Raw genomic sequence first — 14,820 nt, 5'->3', positions numbered from 1 at the left:
ATGTACTATCCAGCCTAACAGAGCAGTCAGTCAGTAACAGATGGTGCTCAGCTAGTCAAACTCAAGCTGGGCTATAGAATAAGAGCGTGGAAGACAGCAGAAAAACGATCATAGAATTCCCTCTGTCATTAATACCTTTTGTTAAAGAAATTCACCTGGAGGCCTCCAAAGACTAAACACTAACATACCAGAAGAGAAGTGAATAAAGCCCAGGTTTCTGCTCATTGTAAAGGGTAAAAGGCAGAAAGGGACAGAACAGTAAGCCACGTTCATAGCCCTGTCCAAAGCATGACAAATCCAGCCATCCACTCAGGCAAAAGCAAGCAGGAATCTTTCCCTGACAACTTGGGAACCCTTACCCACCAAAATCTGGAGAACAAACTCAATCTCTAGCTTTATGGGCAAAAATACTTGTCATGTGACCTGATACATTGCTGCCTCCCTGTGCCTCCAGGCCCTCCGAGACCAGAATTCTGAACTGCCCAAGGCCCAATTCTTCACTCCAGCACCCCGCCCATATGGGCTATGCACCTAAGCTCCCCAGAGGCTGCTGGGAGGAATCCTTTCCTCTCTGCAGCATCACAGCCACTCTGCAGCAGCGTATCCACTGAGATCACCTTCAACTCCCAGCTTCATACAAACATCCCCTTTAGAGCTTCAAGGCATGTAATGGGTGCATCTCTTCTAGTCTGGACCCACAAATCATGCTCCTGCCTTTCATCCATTTTAGAGCTGGTGTTAACCACAAGCTCCTCTATCTTTGGCAACCTGAGAGTAATCTATAACAACTGTGGGTTTCGAACTGGCAGGCTTTAGCCTTTGCCCCCACTTCTAGCCCTGCCAGTTATCTGACTCTTAGACGACATTTTCTGGCTAGGCCCTCCCTCCTTCTTCCAATGGATAATTTGTCATGGGTTGGTTCTATAGTCCTTTCCACTCACTAGCATAACAGACAAGTTGCTAACTAATTCAAAGAGTAAACTTCTCAGCTGTCTACAAGATACCCTATTCTGTGCCCTGGCATATTTTTAATGAGTTTTTAGAAAAACTATATAACTGCATTTGGTGTAGGTAATGTTACCTTTACTAGTCTTGTGATAAAAGTATATTTCTGTTAGGAAATAAAGATCCTTGGAATTTCTAGTCCTGATTAGCCTAACACCACAGGAAAATGTAACTGCTCTAGTCAGACACCAGAACATAGCTAATTTAGCAACAAAGCACTAATGGAAAAGCAGCTACACAAACCAGACAGAAAAGCCAAATGAATTAAGTAACAGCACTGGCAGTAAGTATTAAACTCTAAACAAGCTGTGTCCTGTTGGTAGAAGAATGCAAGTGCTACCTCAAGAGCTGGCACTGTAACAGCTTGGCTTTGATAACAAGCATGTGACTAACTAGTGAATTAAACAGATTCCCTGCTTCCTCCATTAGCACATTTGTAATCTACTCACTACATTGTCAGGTTTCAGCACAAGACCTATTGAAAGCAAAACTGGTTCAGTTCTCTCATCAGCTCTTTCTACAGCAGATGGAGAAGATAAATAACTTCAATATCTACTACCAAATGAATTGAGAAATCCCACCCATATGCTTACAACACAAAGCTACTTTAGTCCGGTAAGCACCTGGTTTCCATTAGTGTTTGGAGTGTGACTCTTACAATGATCAAACAAACCTGGCCCAATTGATTGGAGAGAAAAATCTACAAAATAATATATTACGAGTCCATGAAAGATCTTAACCAAGTCATTCGAAAAGGTGGAAATGAACAATGCTACAGGCCAGTAATCATCTGACCCTCCCTAGTCAGAAGAAATGCATTTTAAAATGATCAGAACACTGGCAGCATCAAAAGGAACCTTCTGACACCAGGAAGTAAGCCTTCGCTCTTCAGTTTTCCCCCATACGCATGCACGTAAGCCTTGTGGATCTGCGACAAAAGCTCCCTCATCACACTTCCTTATCTGTCATGACTTGACAGATGTGGTTTGCTCTGTGTGGGAAGTGGCTGCAGCCACACCCATACAGCATTGTCCTGCAAAAAAGTGCTTTCTACATAGGGAAGCTGCAGAATCCTAGTCAGTTACAATCTGCTACTAGATCTGTGTGTGCACAGCTTCTGTATAACACGACCATGTAAAAGCTGTCAGCCTGAAAAAAAGTAGAATGCAAGAGAAAGTGGGGGACAAGAGAATGATGCAGAGACCACACTAGGAGACTTAATATTAATAATCCAGTTTTCCCACTTCTATGTAGATAAAAGTTAAGACAAACTAAGACGAGACAAATTTATCTACCATTCAAAGAACAGATGTGTTTATCCTAATATGAGAGTCTTCCTATATCCTACCTGGTTTAATAATGTTCCCTTCCTGGCTGAGCACCCAGAGCTTTCCCTCACCTTCTTAGATAATTTTTTCCCACTATTTTTGACGCAAACATTTGCTCCCTACCCCACACCCTCTCTAGCGGAGGAAGCTTGTTTTCTTGCTTCAACTATCCCCTGTAAAAGTGGAAGTCCTAAAATTAAGATTTCAGCTACAGAGGGGGTGACATTTTCATAATTAAGCCCAGGACTTGGCTGACCATTGAGGTTTCCCAGGAGAACCCACAGTAGTTCTGGGGCAGCTCCCCAACGCTTGCATGTCCAGAGATTTACCCCTCCAACTTGAAATCAAATAAAATTGGGCAGCTTCAGATTACTCTGAATCCAAAACTCAGGAGGAACCTCGCAGTACAAAGCAGAACATTGATTTCTCACAGAGCTGCTCAGGAGACAGGCAGATTTTGGCAAATGTTATCAATGAGTTGGACAGGATTCAGTTGGAGGCTACAATAGGCTCTCCCTCCTCCACATGTTCACATGAGCACCAGGGTGGTATTTTCCTAACAATGCAGTCATATTTTTTTAACTACTGGGAAGAACAGTTACTAGGCCAAACAGCTAAAAGCTCTAAAAGATTCATACAAAGCATTTATTATGGAAGAGGCTGTAGGATACAGAGTAGTCACAACTTGAGCTAAGGGAGTTGTGGTCACTAACGTCTCTAGGGAAAAGCAGAGAATACAGAAGACTGCCTTCTGACTCCACACTGAGGAGAGGGTATAAGAGGCATGAAATCCCCATGACAGTATTCAGATAGTTCTGTATTTGGGACAACTGAACTACAAGCTTTCTGGAAAGGCCGTACCAAAAGGCCAACACCGATAAGAAACGAGAACCAGGGAGGTGCAATATCTTCTAGGGCCTGACTAGAAGTTCTCCTTCTCAGGAGTCCTAGCTATTGCTCTAGTTATAGCTCCTCTGACTCACAACCAAAGAATATCCATTCAACCCTTCCTATGCAGTTCTCAGGAGCCAGTCCTTCCTGAACTGAAGATAGCAGTCAGGGAAAACAGCCCCATGACAAAGTTCTTGTGACCCAGGAATTGAGATAGGAGACTGAATTCCCTGGATGCAGAAATAGGTTGTGCCTTCCCTGCTGTGGTTAGCTTGAAGTTAGGGAGGTGTTGTGGCTATGTAAAGGTAGAAATAGATGCACCAAACTGCACACGACCTCCAGCATCCCCAACGAAGGGAAGGGCAGATTTTAATTAGTTTTGTCAAACTGAATATGTCCCTTCAACTAACAGGCCCAGCTGGGAAGGGGTCAGGAGATCCCTATAAAGGGCTGTGACAGCTCAGGTGAGAGAAGCTGCAGGAGGAAGGAAGGGTTCCTGAAGTAGGCCCTGCAGCAGGGGGAAGGAAGGGAAGGCGTGTTCTTTCAGCACCAGGGGAAAGCCCCTGGGAGCTGGGTGGAGGATCTGCTTTTGTTTCACCTATATTTTACATATGAAGAATAAAACTGTTTGAAGAAAGATTTGGATGTGGTGGCGAGTCCTTCCTAGGAAGGTCAGGTGCATGAGCAAGGGGAAGCCGAGGCAGTGAACAGCCTTGCACCCAACCAGGTCAGGTGCTGTTGCTTCAATGGACCTTTACACAATACAAAGTCCATTGTACATGAAGCCCGACAGCACAAATGGAAAGATAGGAACGTGGAATTAGCAACCACCTCTGAACAATCTGGGTTAAGTGATTTGTAGAGCATCACATAGGAACTCTGGCACAGGGGGGATACAATCCAGTTCCCCAGGGCAGCATTCGATTGCTTTACCCAGGAGCCCATCCTCTCTCTTTCTGCAATCTCCTGCCTCATTCACTACACATCTTCCAACTTCTGCAACCACTGAAGCAGAGAGCATTACAGACACCACCCACCTTTTGCTGGACAGATTCATCCTGTGAACTGGATGAGGTTGAAGTGTAGAAAATAATAATGGCATGTGATCACATAATTAGATTGCACCATAATGCATATGCACAATGAGACTGGATTAAGTTTGCACAGGTAATCTTAATTCCAGCATTTCCCAATTTTGGGGTGATTAACTTTGCAACATTAGCATTCATTTCTTGTAATTTTACTGTGTAATTTCTTATGTTTTTTTTTTTTTAAATGAAAACAAATTCCATCATGTGGATCATACTGACACCCAAAGAGGTCATCAGCGGGGTTGGAACCATTAGATCCACTTCTGACACTTGATAGCGGGACTAAATAGTCATCCACTAAGATGACGAGCACTAGAGAAGGATGGAAAGCTGCCATTTAGAGGGCTTCCAAATATTTAGTGATAGCAGATGAATGGTGAGACTCAGGAACCTTAGGTTCCAATCTAGGCTCAAGAGGGGAGTGTGCTCCAGTGGGCACAGACTCTTCAGCTAGTTTCCTCTCCTCCCACCCCATCCCGGCCCTGTCCTCTAGTTCTCTCTCTTCCCCACCCCAGCCAATCCCACTACTCCCCACACCTCAGCTCCACAGCCAATATGGCTGCCCCCCCTCCCGCATCTCCCTACCCAGACTTCTCGTCTACTCCCAAAGTAGCCATCACCCTCCCCGCTTCTTGTCCCTCTCTTTGCCCGGACAATCCCAGTTGACCCCTAGCAACCTCCTCATCAGATCAGTGTCATCCCCTTCCCCCCCAACACCCACCCACCCACACACTTCTTCCCCTGCCATCTCAGTTCCAGTCACTTCTAATCACCACCCCTTTCGGCGACTCAATCTCAGTGTCTTCCCCATCCCCACCGCAACATACCGACTTAGTCCCCTTGCCTTTATCATCTGTCTTTCCCTTCACTCTAATTCCAAGTCCAAATCCACCCCACCTCTTTGTCCCAAGCTACTTCCCTGCCATCCCACCCCCAACAAATCCAGCTCTAGCCTTTAAATCAGGCAGCTTCCTCTATGGTACGCTGACCCTGAAGAGGAAGTCAATATGGGGGGGGGGGCAGGCTTCCTGCTCACAGGACCAAAACATGATCCCCAGCAGCCCAAAACCGCAACTGCAGGGAAACTTCTACTCAGCATGGACAGAATCTTCAGGGAATTTGGCTGCTAAAAAGGAGTCTAGTGAGCATGTGCAAACTGCAATTTTTCAAAGGCTTATAATTCGGCGGATTTTTGATGGATTTTCACAGGGCTGACAAAAGCCACATCCCTGACACAAAGGCCAGAGCCCTGCCAAGTTTCAAGTCCCTGCAAAAAGCAGGGGGGCAGTAGAGCCGTCATAACCATACAGCTAAGGGTAGCCTAGAATTCCTCCTTACCTGTAAGGGGTTAAGAAGCTCAAATAACCTGGTTGGCACCTGACCGAAAGGACCAATGGGGAAAAGAAGATGCTTTCAAATCTTGGGTGGGGGAAGGTTTTGTTTGTGTGTGTTCTCTTGGGAAGCAGAGAAGCATCAGGTCAGAAAACTCCTCCTATAAACCATCCTAAAAGTCTCTCGTATTACAAAAATTGAGACTAAAAGCCAGGCAAGGCATGTTAAATTATCTTTTGTTCTGCTTGTGAACTTTTCCTTTGCTGGAGGGAGGTTTATTCCTGTTTTTTGTAACTTTGAAACTAAGCCGAGAGGAAGTTCTGCTGTGTTTTTGAATAGTTTTTTACCCTGTAAAGTTATTTTCCATCCTGATTTTACAGAGGTGATTTTTAACTTTTAAATAAAATCCTTCTTTTAAGAACCCAACTGATTCTCTATTGGTCCTAACATCCAGGGTTTTAGGGCTGTGATCATTTTGTAACCAATTGGTTAGGATATTATTCTCAAGCCTCCCAAGGAAAGGAGGTCTAAGGGCTTGGGGGGGATATTTTGGGGGAATAGGAACTCCAAGTGGACCATTCCCTGATTCTTTGTTAAATCACTTGGTGGTGGTGGCGGCAGCATACCCTCCAAGGGCAAAGAATTTGTGCCTTGGGAAAGTTTAACCTAAGCTGGTAGAAATAAACTTAGGGGGTCTTTCATGCGGGTCCCCACATCTGTACCCTAGAGTTTAGAGTGGGGAGGGAACCCTGACAAGAGCTTTCCAAAGAAAAGGTCACCAAAAATTCCACACATCCAGCATGGAAAAGTTAAACCCAAACAGCTAAAGTTTGGCAAAGTTGTAAGCAATCAAAAACAGGTTCTCATAATGGGAAGCATCGAGGCTGCCAGCCCGGGCTAAAATACATAACCACCGTTTTGCCTGAAACTGTTTCCCAGCTGGTGGACCACCAGAAGAAACCTGGTGAAAATTACTAAAATTAACTGCAAGAAAACGGATTTTCCAATACTAGTTTTAGGACCTCACAGTTAAATGTCGTTCAATACATATTTGGTAGCTTAATTATGAGTCTAGTTTCCAGGAAATATTAATCCTTACATTAATACTGAGGAGACCTCAAGTCACTTTCCAGAGAAGCTGCGGCGACACAGGAGCTAGCAAACAGAGCTGTAAACAGGGGAGTTTGAGTGCGAGTTTGTATAGTGGTGCTTGTTTGGGGTTTGTTTTTGCTGTGGGGGGTGGTCTTTTTGGTGTGGCTTGTTTCCCAGATTAACAGGACTTAGGTGGGAAGGCTATGATGGACACAGAGGCAGCTGTGGGAGTGACTCCTGTAGTGGAAGACACAATGAGGATGATGGATGTATGGAAGCTGTGGTATGTACATGATCCTGGAGGGGGGACCTAGTAAGAGTTTTATCTGCATGAGATGCCATCTGATAGAGCTGACTGAGGAAAAGATCCAAGGTCTGGAGATGCAGGTGAAAAGTCTAGTTGAGTTTAGGAAGGGGTTTGAGCAGATGAGGGAGCAAAGACACGAGGTATCTGAAGGGAAAAGCTCAGACTCATGGATGGAAGCAGGGCTGGGGAATTTTGAGGGGAGACTGGTTGAGGAAAGTGGTCAATGGAAGCATGTGACTAAAAGAACCAGGCAGAGGAAAAGACGGGCTAGTGAAGGAGAAAGAGAGCTTAGGAACAGGTTTGCAGAGTTGGAAAATGAAGGAGTTCAGCAGGTAGTCGCTGAAGGTGGAAGGGCAAGGAAGAAGAGGAGAGAGGCTAGTCCTATAGGAAAAGGGGAAGAGTCAAGGGAGACTACACCAAATATGAGCCCCAGGAGGATACAGGATGGGTTGAAGATTATAAGGGAAAATAGGAATGGAAAGAACTTGCAGCCAGAGGGAACAGGGGAGAGACTGGAGAATGGCACTGTCACCAGGAAAAGGCAGGTCTATGTGATCGGGGACTCTTTATGGAGAAGAATAGGCAGGCCTGTAACTAGAGCTGATCCAGAGAATAGAAGGGTGTGCTGTCTTCCAGGTGCCAAGATAAGGGACGTAGACCTGAAGTTGAAAAGGATCCTAAAGGGAGTGGGAAAGAATCCCCTAATGATCCTCATGTGGGAACAAATGATACGGCTAGATTCTCACTGGAAAGTATTAAGGGAGACTATGCTAGGCTGGGGAAAACGCTTAAGGAAATAGAGGCTCAGGTGATCTTTAGCGGGATCCTGCCTGTTCCTAGAGAAGGGCAACAAAGATGTGAAAAGATTATGACTGTCAACAGATGGCTTAGGCAGTGGTGCTATAAGGAGAGCTTTGGGATGTATGGCCACTGGGAGGCATTCAGGGACAGAGGACAGTTCTCTCGGGATGGACTTCATCTGAATAGGGAAGAAAATAGACTTCTAGGATGGAGGCTGGCACAACTCATTAAGAGAGCTTTAAACTAGGAATTTGGGGGAGATGGTTGGGAGATGTCCAGGTAATCTCCACGCCAGATTTTAGCATTGAGAGGGAAGAAGATGAAGTAAGAAAGGATACAGCCGTGGGTAGGAGAATGTATATAAGGAGCGAGGGCAGTGTGGATACTAGTTTAATAGGTTATACTGGCTATAGAATGACTGTGCCTAATAGGGTACAAAATGTGAGCGAGGCCAAACAGCAAAAATTATGTTTATACACCAATGCGAGGAGCCTAGGTAACAAAATGGAGGAACTAGAGCTACTGGTGCAGGAAGTGAAACCAGATATTATAGGGACAACAGAAACATGGTGGAATAGTAGTCATGACTGGACTACAGGTATTGAAGGGTATGTGCTGTTTAGGAAAGAGAAATAAAGGTGGTGGAGTAGCATTGTATATCAATGATGAGGTAGAATGTAAAGAAATAAGAAGCGATGCAACGGATAAGACAGAGTCTGTCTGGGCAAAAATTACATTGGGGAAGAAAACTAGCAGAGCCTCTCCTACGATAGTGCTTGTGTTATAGACCTCCGGAATCTAATTTGGATATGGATAGAGCCCTTTTTAATGTTTTTAATAAAGTAAATACTAATGGAAACTGTGTGATCATGGGAGAATAACTTCCCAGATATAGACTGGAGGACCAGTGCTAGTAATAGGGCTCAGATTTTCCTAAATGAGATAGCTGATGGATTCCTTCATCAAGTTGTTGCTGAACTGACTAGAGGGGATGCCATTTTAGATTTAATTTTGGTGAGTAGCGAGGACCTCATAGAAGAAATGGTTGTAGGGGATAATCTTGGTTCAAGTGATCATGAGCTAATTCAGTTCAAACTGAACAGAAGGATTAACAAAAATAAATCTGCAACTAGGGTTTTTGATTTCAAAAGGGCTGACTTTCAAAAATTAAGGAAATTAGTTAGGGAAGTGGATTGGACTGAAGAACTTATGGATCTAAAGGTAGAGGAGGCCTGGGATTACTTTAAATCAAAGCTGCAGAAGCTATCGGAAGCCTGTATCCCAAGAAAGGGGAAAAAATTCATAGGAAGGAGTTGTAGACCAAGCTGGATGAGCAAGCATCTTAGAGAGGTGATTATGAAGAAGCAGAAAGCATACAGGGAGTGGAAGATGGGAGGGATCAGCAAGGAAAGCTACCTTATTGAGGTCAGAACATGTAGGGATAAAGTGAGACAGGCTAAAAGTCGAGTAGAGTTGGACCTTGCAAAGGGAATTATAAACAGTAAAAGGTTCTATAGCCATATAAATAAGAAAACTAAGAAAGAAGTGGGGCCGCTAAACAGAGGATGGAGTGGAGGTTAAGGATAATCTAGGCATGGCCCAATATCTAAACAAATACTTTGCCTTGGTCTTTAATAAGGCTAAAGAGGATCTTAGGGATAATGGTAGCATGACAAATGGGAATGAGGATACGGAGGTAGATATTACCATATCCGAGGTAGAAGCAAAACTGAAACAGCTTAATGAGACTAAATCGGGGGGCCCAGATAATCTTCATCCAAGAATATTAAAGGAATTGGCACCTGAAATTGCAAGCCCATTAGCAAGAATTTTTAATGAATCTGTAAACTCAGGAGTTGTACCAAATGATTGGAGACTTGCTAATATAGTTCCTATTTTTAAGAAAGGAAAGTGATCCTGGTAACTACAGGCCAGTTAGTTTGACATCTGTAGCATGCAAGGTCCTGGAAAAAATTTTGAAGAAGGACATTGAAGTCAATGGTAAATGGGACAAAATACAACATGGTTTTAAAAAAGGTAGATCATGCCAAACCAATCTAATCTTCCTTGAGAAATTAACAGATTTTTTAGATAAAGGAAATGCAGTGGATCTAATTTACCTAGATTTCAGTAAGGCGTTTGATACCATGCCACATGGGGAATTAGTTAAATTGGAAAAGATGGGGATCAATATGAACATCAAAAGGTGGATAAGGAATTGGTTAAAGGGGAGACTACAACAGGTCCTACTGAAAGGCGAACTGTCAGGCTCGAGGGAGGTTACCAGTGGAGTTCCTCAGGGATCGGTTTTGGGACCAATCTTTTTATTACTGACCTTGGCACAAAAAGTGGGAGTGTGCTAATAAAGTTTGCAGATGATACAAAGCTGGGAGGTATTGCCAATTCAGAGAAGGATCGGGATATTATACAGGAGGATCTGGATGACCTTGTAAACTGGAGTAATAGTAATAGGATGAAATTTAATAGTGAAGTGTAAGGTTATGCATTTAGGGATTAACAAGAATTTTAGTTATAAGCTGGGGATGCATCAATTAGAAGTAACGGAAGAGGAAAAGGACCTTGGAGTATTGGTTGATCATAGGATGACTATGAGCTGCCAATGTGATATGGCTGTGAAAAAAGCTAATGCGGTTTTGGGATGCATCAGGAGAGGCATTTCCAGTAGGGATAAGGAGGTTTTAATACCATTATACAAGGCTCTGGTGAGACCTCACCTGGAATACTGTGTGCAGTTCTGGTCACCCAGTTTTAAAAGGGATTAATTGAAAAAAAAGGGGCAGGTACAGAGAAGGGCTACTCCGATGATCCAAGGAATGGAATACTTGTCTTATGAAAGGAGACTTAAGGAGCTTGGCTTGTTTAGCCTAACTAAGAGAAGGTTGAGGGGAGATATGATTGCTCTCTATAAATATATCAAAGGGATAAATACTGGAGAGGGAGAGGAATTATTTAAGCTCAGCACCAATGTGGACACAAGAACAAATGGGTATAAACTGGCCACCAGGAAGTTTAGACTTGAAATTAGACCAAGGTTTCTAACCATCAGAGGAGTGAAGTTTTGGAATAGCCTTCCAAGGGAAGCAGTGGGGGCAAAAGATCTATCTGGCTTTAAGATTCTACTCGATAAGTTTATGGAGGAGATGGGATAATGGGATTTTGGTAAGTAATTGATCTTTAAATATTCAGGGTAAATAGGCCTAATCCCCTGAGATGGGATATTAGATGGATGGGATCTGAGTTACCCAGGAAAGAATTTTCTGTAGTATCTGGCTGGTGAATCTTGCCCATATGCTCAGGGTTTAGCTGAATGCCGTATTTGGGGTCGGGAAGGAATTTTCCTCCAGGGCAGATTGGAAGAGGCCCTGGAGGTTTTTTGCCTCTCTGTAGCATAGGGCATGTGTCACTTGAGGGAGCTCCTTGAAGCTCTTTAAATCACAATTTGAGAACTTCAATAGCTCAGACATAGGTGAGGTTTTTCACAGGAGTGGGTGGGTGAGATTCTGTGGCCTGCATTGTGCAGGATGTCAGACTAGATGATCAGAATGGTCCCTTCTGACTTTAGTATCTATGAATCTATAAGCTACAACTTGTCTCACTACACTGACGTTTACAAACAAACAGACAGTTGCCTTCCCAGGGTAAAAGTAAATCAACAAATTAATTCATTCATGACATTAGAAACACAAATAAGTTTTTCATATGACAAGGGGAAGACAGCAATAAATTCTATAATGGAGGCAGTTGATCCCTTTCCTTTTCATTGCAAGATCTACTTTGATCAGCTAAAGAATGGAGTCACAGAATCATCGACATGTAGGACTGAAGAGCCCTCAATAGAGCAGGCGACTGGACTAGATGACCTGAAGCAGGACTAAGTATTTAGAGCCAATCCCCTCCTGTCCCAGGATATCCCATTTTGCCAATCTACCCAGCTTAGGTAAACACTTCCTGAAGCGTGACTTGTACTCCCATTAAACGCCTTCTGACTGCCCTTTAAAGGAGCACCTAGGCACTGGACATACCCATTGCTCTGACCACAACACAATTTTAAGTGGCGTGCTAGCTACACCAAACACTGGGGGCAGTAAGAGTCTCTTACTAGGATGCAGAGTCATTAAGTTGATACTCTCTTGATCTGCTGAAGCAGGCCTGGACCCCAGCATCTCGCCATAATCGTTTAATCACTCCAGCTAGCTCAGGAGTCATCACTCCTTCCTCAGCACTTCCAGCCAACACAAACAACTGACGGGCATCGTCCTGCAGGAAGAGGGTGAAAGGAAGATTCAATCATACTCCATAGTTAACACCACAAGCTAAAATGAGGCTTAACCATCACTTAAACCAGAAATAGGTTTATACCTGACTGGCATAGCTAGATTCCCCTCCCCAGTCTATCTACCCACTATGTTAAATCAATATTCCTCCTTCAACCAGAAACACATTGACCGAGCAAGAAGCAAACTGCTCAAGAGCATCTGGTTTCAGGCAAGCAGGATGCATTAATCAGAGGGAGGTGGGCGTCATCCTTAGCATACAGCACACCCATAGTACCACAAACCCTCTCTTTGGAGAGGGTGATCATAGTTCCAACTTAACAGGCAATGTTTAGCTGTTTTAATGAGGTACATGGGGCAATATGAACCTTCAGCATTATATCTTGTGAATGGCGCATCTCCTCAGAAGTGCGGCTGGCTTTCAAAAGAATACCAGTTCTGTACAAGCTACTGAAGGAATTAAAGCTTTTCCTGTCTAAAACTACAATTTACAGTTTATTAGAGGCCATACTGTATAATACCCCAGCAGGGAAAAATCCAGCACCAAAAGCAAATACTGGGTGATTAAAGGTTTTAGAGCTTTGAAGAATTGCCATCTCCCATAAGAACTGTCAAAAGAAAGGGGAATTCCAGTTTTTTAATGGGAACATTTCACAGGGAGGAAGGATCGGGACCACTCAGGATTCCAGTGTTTGTTTGCATTTGATTACATGAAACACTTGTCAGAAAATTTAATATAGGCTCTCGCTTTTCAATAGGGAAATTATCAGCCAGATTTGCAACTGAGAAATAGGCTGACCAACATTGAGGTTTCTGTGATGATGCAAGTTATGTCAGCTCTATTTAAGGGGTAATGTTGCAAGGCCCTTTTACTCTCCCAGCAAGTCCACCAACTTGAAGAGCCTGTCTGCTCCTGATACTTTCTCCTGAAATCAGTCCTCAGAATGCTGCTGCAGGGCATGGAAATAATGAACAACCAAGGTAGCCTGTAGGGTAATGCCCAGGTGCCACCTCTAAGGGTATGTCACTGCAGAGTTAGCCCAACTGATCAGTATCTGGCCCAAGTTTATGCAACCACACTGCAAAATCCTACCCGAGTTACAGAGCCTTCATTAGTGCTGCGCTCCTTTTCCTCTCACTAGGACAGCTGGGAGCATATCCCAAGCCTCTATGGCTGCAGTACACTGAACTGCTCTTGGATTCGCTCTCAGTAAATTGTGGGAGGAATTGCCTATCCTTCTGGGCACACAGTCCTCTAGTGCCTTTGCACAATTCTATCAGCACTTGAGTGGCTTTAGCCTGGATCATCCCTGCAAAATGGGCAGGATACCAGCCATAGTGAAAGCAGAACTAGGGCTCTAACCTCACTACCAGCCATGCCAGCTAGTCCAGGTTGAAAGCACAACTGGACTCAGGAGAGAGGCTTGTTTTTGTGGACAGGGACATCCTGGAGGGCTTAATCCCACAATTACACTATTTACTTCCTGCTCTTTTGTATTTGTGCCACCTTTTCAAGTGTCTCCTGGGATTTTCCTCCTTTGGTCTCATTGCTTTCTCCACCCACAAAAATCAAGAAAGAATGAAGAAATGCCAGGAAGTTTGCTAGATAGGAGGGACTCCGAGAGGGGAAATTTTAATGATATCACAGAGGAGGAAACCATATGATATGATTTGGAAAGGAGAAAGTCAAAGAGTTATGATGCTTGTGATGCTCTTAGACTCAGACTTTAAGGTCAGAAGGGACCATTATGATCATCTAGTCTGACCTCCTGCACAACCCAGGCCACAGAATCTCACCCACCCACTCCTGTCTGCAATAAACCTCTCACCTATGTCTGAGCTATTGAAGTCCTCAAATCACGGTTTAAAGACTCTTGATCATTTTTAAATTGTGAAAACACTTATTAGAATCTGATTTAGATTAAAAATGTAAAGGGGCGTAACTTTCTGAAGTATGACTGAACTCTGATGCAGGAGGCCAAGTATTTTAAATTAATCCATAACAGTCTTATTAAAAATGTAGTAACTTGATCTGAAACCAAGTATTTTGTATTAGAAACAAGTTCAAAAGCTGTCAAGGGCTCCTTTCTGTATCTACAGCAAGATACTCCAGGCAGGGTGTTACTCATACTTTACAGGATTATCAGATGTACTCCACTACTGCTATCTTGTGGCTTAAAAATATTTCCACCACATGTTCCATGGACTGAACTTCAGATCTTCATTAACAATCTACATTACAGAAGCAAGCTAAAGGAAATGAGTGAAACACTCACCGCTCTGGCAACTTCCCCAAAGTCTATCTTTAGCCTTCCCATGGCTCTTATTATTGCAATGATGGACTGAATAGTATTGCTGTAGACAACCACTTTATACTGTTTGCATTCTTCCTCTGAATAGCCATCTTCATGGATGATCCTGGAACAAAAACAAGCCATAATCACAAGCTAAACCAGGACAATGCTGATTTCTTATTCAGTCTAATACAGAAAAGGAATTTACACAAATTTAAATATCTGGGCTTCTACTTACTTCATCTGCTTCACAATGGTGCTTTTACCAGACTCTCCTGCACCTGAAAAGTACAAATAAAAACTCATGTTAGTTTTAACTTCAAATTAAAACTAAGAGCCAAAGTGAGATGTAGCCCCATATTTAGATGTGGATTGAGATTGAAG

The 14,820-nt window shown here is 43.5% G+C and overlaps 1 protein-coding gene across 1 annotated transcript in view; it reads right to left on the bottom strand.

Annotated features, from left to right (window-relative positions):
- Positions 1–14,820, bottom strand: part of GNAI3 (G protein subunit alpha i3) — a 56,189-nt gene that overhangs the window by 7,584 nt on the left and 33,785 nt on the right. The window contains exons 2-4 of the mRNA XM_038380015.2: positions 14,675–14,717; positions 14,419–14,560; positions 11,968–12,125 (exon numbers count right to left, since the gene is read on the bottom strand). Coding sequence (XP_038235943.2) covers positions 11,968–12,125; positions 14,419–14,560; positions 14,675–14,717 — 343 coding nt within the window. The remainder of the gene's footprint in view (positions 1–11,967; positions 12,126–14,418; positions 14,561–14,674; positions 14,718–14,820) is intronic.

Source organism: Dermochelys coriacea, chromosome 21 (genome assembly GCF_009764565.3).
Source record: "Dermochelys coriacea isolate rDerCor1 chromosome 21, rDerCor1.pri.v4, whole genome shotgun sequence".
Taxonomy (NCBI): domain Eukaryota; kingdom Metazoa; phylum Chordata; order Testudines; family Dermochelyidae; genus Dermochelys; species Dermochelys coriacea.
This window is presented reverse-complemented; position numbering and strand designations above follow the sequence as displayed.